Source organism: Sinohyriopsis cumingii, chromosome 1 (assembly GCF_028554795.1).
Source record: "Sinohyriopsis cumingii isolate HCF-2022 chromosome 1, ASM2855479v2, whole genome shotgun sequence".
In the NCBI taxonomy this organism is placed as follows: Eukaryota; Metazoa; Mollusca; class Bivalvia; order Unionida; family Unionidae; genus Sinohyriopsis; species Sinohyriopsis cumingii.
Window position 1 is genome coordinate 135,235,890 of NC_142961.1, and position 6,080 is coordinate 135,241,969.

Sequence of the window (6,080 nt, forward strand, 5' to 3'; positions counted from 1 at the left end):
TTGCGCGCAAAGCAGCCATTTACTTCACCTCCATGAATATAAAAGTAGATTGGAGTCAAATTGACCCCAAGCTCCAAATATATATCTTATCTGCTTACAAGGTTGTTCCATGTCAGCATTGCCGGAGTTTTGTTCATGATTCAGATTTATGTCACCTTGCTCCGGAGACAGCAATTAGTCAACCAGGACAAGGCCGTTCAATGAATAGACAGATTCCAATAGATAGACAAGGTCGGAGAAGGATATTACACTTAGAGAAAGAAATATGTAATAATTTCAATCGCACAAATGGATGTTTCCGAGCAAACTGTAGTAATGCACACGTGTGCTTGACTTGCAAAAAAACTCATTCACAGCTCAAGTGCGACCTGATGACTAAGCAGGTACTGCCACCTACAAAACCTCAATGACTAAATCAGGAGATAGCGGTCACGTTTCAGGTAACCACACCAATCAACATCACTAGATTGCAAGAAGAATTGCAACACCATCCGGATCAAGAATTTGTGGATTATCTTATAAATGGTCTCTGCTTTGGTTTTCATACAGGAATTTCGCATCTGCCTACTTCTTCATTCGTGTGTAAAAATTTGGTATCAGCGACATCACAACCCGATGTAGTTGACGTATTACTTGAGTACGAGCTCTTCAAGAATTACCTCATAGGCCCTTTTGAAAGTCCACCATTTCCTGTATTCCGGATTAGCCCCCTGGGCGTAGTACAAAGCAAATATTCTGGCAAGTACAGACTTACAGTAGATCCGTTGGCACCGCACAGTTCACTTAAGCATGAAAGTATCAATGCTTTAATCAGCAAAGAGGATTTTTCACTCTCCTACGTAAAAGTAGATGATGCTATTCTCATTCTGGTGCAGTTAGTAATGGGTGCTAATATGTGTAAGACTGATATTACTGATGCATTCAAGCTAATTCCCATACTCCCAACATTGTGGCCTCTATATGGTGTCAAGTGGAGGAAACAATATTATTTCTACACTAAGTTACTGTTTGGTAGTAGAAGTAGTCCTAAGATTTTCGATAAAGTATTCAAAGCAATTGTGTGGATAGCTCAACATAATTATGGTATCACACATTTTTTGCATTTACTGGATGATTTTTTGTCCATTGATGAGCCTGGTTTTCCAGCTGAAAGAACAATGGCTTTAATCACATTGATTTCAATAGGTTATCTATTCCAATTGCTTCCCACAAGACTTTAGGACCGTCACCGGTCATGGAATACTTGGGTATAATTCTGGACTCTGAAAAAATGGAATCAAGATTGCCACAAGAAAAGTTGAGCAGATTAGCTGCACTGCTTAAAACTTTCCAGAGAAGGAAATCTTGTACGAAGAGGGAATTGCTGTGTCTCTTGGGCCATTTACATTATGCATGTCGAGTGATCGCCCCAGGTCTGTCTTTCACATCCTATCTAATAGCCTTGTCAACAACCACCACCGAATTGAATCATTATGTAAAAATAAATAGCGAAGGTAGACTGGATCTAAAGATGTGGGGTGATTTTATGGCTCAATGGAATGGAGTTTCTTTTTTCTTGGATTCTAATATTACGGTTACTACAGAATTTGAGCTCTTTACTGATGCAGCATCAACTCTCGGATTTGGCGGTTTTTTCAAAGGCAGATGGTTCCAAGGATCGTGGCCAGACAATTTAGATGTATTAGGCATAGACAAGTTGTCAATGGCCCTGCTGGAAATTTACCCCATTGTAGTTGCAGCCCATATATGGGGCCATATGTGAAAGAGGAAACGAATTTTGTTCCATTGTGACAACATCAGTACAGTCGTCGAGATAATTATGAAGCGTCGATCTAAGTCTCCCATGATAATGAAATTGCTCACGCGTTTAACTTGGATATCAGCACAATATTGTTGTGAAATTCTAGCTGAATACGTCCCAGAGAAAAATAACCTCATTGCAGATGCTCTCTCTCGTTTTCAGATGGAAAAATTCTGGCATATGGCTCCAACTGCAGAAAGAACTCCTCACCCATGCCCAGTCTTGGAGGAACTGATATTCTACTAAACAAAACTGTGGACAGGTTACTACAACCAGCACATAGCCCACGAACGCAAGCGGTCTATTTGATGGGTTGGAAAACCTTCAGTCATTTTTTGGTCATGTTGGGTCGCTGGGATCATAGGAGTTATCAACCTTCAGGACCAATTGATGAGGATGTCCTTGTTGCTTTTGCGGCATATTGCTTCAAGAGTATTGGTATTCGATATGCATCTATCAAGCTGTATTTGTGTGGTATGAAGTATTTCTGTGTAAAACGTGGCATACAGCACCCTTTTTTGGCCAGTCATATTCGTGCTGTCCAAGGTTGCAAATGGTATTGCGGGTTGTGAAGAAATTGCAGAATAATGCACCGAACTCAAGGTTACCCATTACCTTCGATATATTGGCGCGCATGTGCACCTTGCTTGAAAAAGGTTTCTTTAGTCGCCGGGTGGATGGTATATTGCTTGCTGCATCTTCGCTAGCTTTCTTTGCCTTCTTACGTTGTGGCGAATTTACGGTGACGTCAGCTATGGATATGGAGTATTTGCATATTAGTGACTTTACTATTGCTGCAGATAATTCTAATGGGATTTTAATGTTGAGAGCGTCAAAGGCTGATCCATTCCGGTATGGTGTGCAGATCAGACTTTTTGCAGTGCATAACTGTACGTGCCCCTTACGGGCTATGCGCGAGTACCTAGCGCTCCGCAGAAGGATAGGTTGTCTTAGACCTTCGGACCCGCTATTTACTACAGATGGTATTAATCCACTTTCTAGATCAGTGTTTTTGGAGAAGCTACGTTTGCTCCTGCACGTACTAGGCTATCCACAAGGCAAATTCAACAGGCACTCCTTTCGGATAGGGGCCGCCACTAGAGCAGCAAATGCTGGGATCGAGGACCACCTTGTTAAAACGCTAGGCAGTTGGACTTCAGATTCTTATTTACGTTATATCAGGACCTCGAATGATGCCATTCTGCAAGCACAGCAGGCCATGTGTGGATCTACCCATTCATAGATGTCGTAACGCCATAGGAGCATTTTCAATTAAGCCTTTCTCTCGGAGAAGTGCATCTGATGGATGTATGTGTGTTCTAAAATAGGCTAGTTCGTGTGTCAGTGTATTCTTTCAGAGGTGATCGTTCAGATTATTTACATGGAGTTATTCTGGGAAGGAATAAGCAGATTCTGTGTATTGTTCTAAGTGTTTAATTGTGCGTGTTCTTTTCTTCAGTTTTCTACGTAGTGTGATCATCAGATTCAGTCGTCGGTGAGGTGTGTTTCGCACCAGTAGTGTGTTTACTGTGTTCTACGCAGCAGGATCATCAGATTCATGGCCATTGGGTAGCGTTAAGCATTGTGTTTACTAATGTTCTTTGGTGTATCTAGTTGGTTTCTAATTTAATCAGTTTACTGCATGTGCACTGCAATCGGTTATATGCATCTGACTTAATTATTGAACTACATGAACTGTATACGTGTCTGCAGAGTAGATTGTGTGGCAGTTTGTGGAAAATTTACTTTATACATCAGCCCCCAACGGAGAACAAGCCGGGAACATTGCAGTGCTGAACGTACATTTTTATAGTTGTCTTAATTTCGTCATATATGACTTGCCTACAGATTCTTACATCACAGACTCAATTACAACTCCACTCTAGATATAATGTGACTTTAGTCTTGGTATCACCATAACATGGTGTGCAGGCATGGACCCCGGAATAGTCATACCTTGGCACGGGTTCTTGCAGTAGTATCCATTTATGATGATTCACTGTTGTATAATTCTTGGTATGGCAATCGTTCATTTCATATACATAATTGCTTATATTGATTGTGATTTTCATGCTTATTTTAACAGAACTGCGTGTACTTCTTGTCCATATCTATCCGTTCCTTGGGGCTCTCCACTGCATACTACTGCAGTTCCATTACTCGGCATGCAGCGTCGTTTGGGCATTGTGTCCCCAATCCACTCGACTTTCAGACATAACAAGTTGTGGCGACTCTGCCTCAATACAGCGGCAATTCTGCCTTAACAGTTATGTCAGTCAGTCATACTGGCGAGACCGCCTCAAAACATCGGCAATTCTGCCTGGACATCAGTCATACTGGCAATTCTGCCTCATAGATAGGGCATGTTGGCCATTTGGCCCTGACATCAGTCAGACTGGCGATTCTGCCTCATAGTCACTGCATGCTTCTCTACCATCTTACCACTACTAACCTCATGCAGCGGAGGATGAGACCCAAGGAATGCCAAAGATGCATAATATGTACTGTTTTATAATGCTAAATAGTTGATTAAAGAGTTGACACTACCTCTAGTAGTTCTTCGTATGCTTAATATCATATATGCAGTTCACCTATTTGTCAGTCCAGCTAGAGGTGCATATGGTCCACCTGTCCACCATTCCATTTATTTTATATTGTGTAAATCAATGAATATGTCGAAATAGTGAAACCATTGCATAAGATACGCGAAAAGGGCAAGAAGTTTAGTTGGTGTGAGGAATCTAAAAAAGCATTCAAACGATTAAAACAAGCTTGATTGTCACCTCCAATATTTGCATATCCAAGGTCTGGGCTACAATTCAAACTGGATACAGATGCCAATGACATATACTTGGAGGCAGTGTTATCACAACAGGAGGACGTCCTGGAGAAAGTGATCGCCTACATGAGTAAGTTCCTCAGCAATCACTAAGTCTACTACTGTTTCACTAGATAGGCGCTATTAAGCACTAGAAGTTAGGAGCTTCCACTCCTGCTTGTATTGTCAAAAAGTTTTCATTCGCACTGAAGATGCAGCAGTGATGCAACACTCAAAATAAATATTACATATAGGTTCCTCAAAGAGCTAAGCCCAAACACAAAAATGTTGATGCGTATTCTAGAAACCTATGTTATGGATATTTAATTTGTATTGTGTGTTTAAATTTTATTTCATGATTATAGATTGTAAGGGCCTACTTTACTGGTGACATTTATTTTGTAAGCAACATATTACATAGAAAATATGTATCTATCAGTGTTGGTATATATTAAGATAATTATTAATTGCGAACATGTTTACATCAGTTTGAGTTCTAGATATAGACTTGAGTCTGACCTTAGAAGGTTCTAGAATCGAATTGTACAGTTTGGAGTAATTTTACAATACGATGACAGAGTATCTTCACAAAATGGTAATTGAGACATAAGTTACATGTAGAGGTATATGATGTTGTTTGCCTTTAGAATTTTCCGATTCCGACATTACCATCTGAAGGGGAATCAGTCTTATTGACAAACTTAAAGACCTAATAATGTTTCCTACCTTAAACATTTTCCGCATGTTTTTTATGTTTTCTAATTTCATGATGTTTGTTTTTTGTAATCATATCATTATTTATGTTTTTTGTTATGTTATAGGTGTTGTCTAATGTTGTAAAGCGCTTGGAGCTTCTAAAGGTTAGGCGTTTAACAAAGTTCTCATTATTATTATTATTATTATTATTGTATTCACTTTTAATTTCAGACTATTTATTTTAATTATTCACAAGAATTAAAAAATGTTCTTTGATTATTGGACTAAATCACTATTTAGGGATTATTGTGAATTCATTCAAAGACATAAATCGAAGCAGTTACAGAACAATAACGCGTGACTTGCTGGATGAAATTAGGCATCAGCAACGAAGAAGCCTACAATCCGATTGATAAAGTCTGCTTTTGAGAAATGGGGTCATTAAGCTTCAGTTAATCGTCACCAAAATTAAGAAATCAGAATTATTAAAGCAGTTTCACGCCAATCAGTCAAACTCCGCCTGTGAGTTGAGAAAGACTGCATATTGGATACTACTGGCCAGGCATGAAAGTTGATGTACAAGAGCATTGTCAAAAATGTTCTGCCAGTAAACCGTCAGGCACCCATAATAGAGTTCAGTTAGGACGATGTGATGTTGAAGAACCACTTGAAATAATATATATGTATGACAACATCATTATTACATACAGCGTGAATACACTTTTTCCATGACTTTCAGTTCTTGTAGATCTCATAATTGTTTCA

General features: G+C 39.4%; 1 protein-coding gene across 1 annotated transcript; it reads left to right on the plus strand.

Annotated features, from left to right (window-relative positions):
* Positions 1–2,435: 2,435 nt before the first annotated feature.
* Positions 2,436–3,044, plus strand: LOC149807906 (uncharacterized). Its single transcript, XM_089962881.1, has one exon. The coding sequence runs from the start codon at positions 2,436–2,438 to the stop codon at positions 3,042–3,044; it is 609 nt and encodes a 202-aa protein (XP_089819007.1).
* Positions 3,045–6,080: the final 3,036 nt, after the last annotated feature.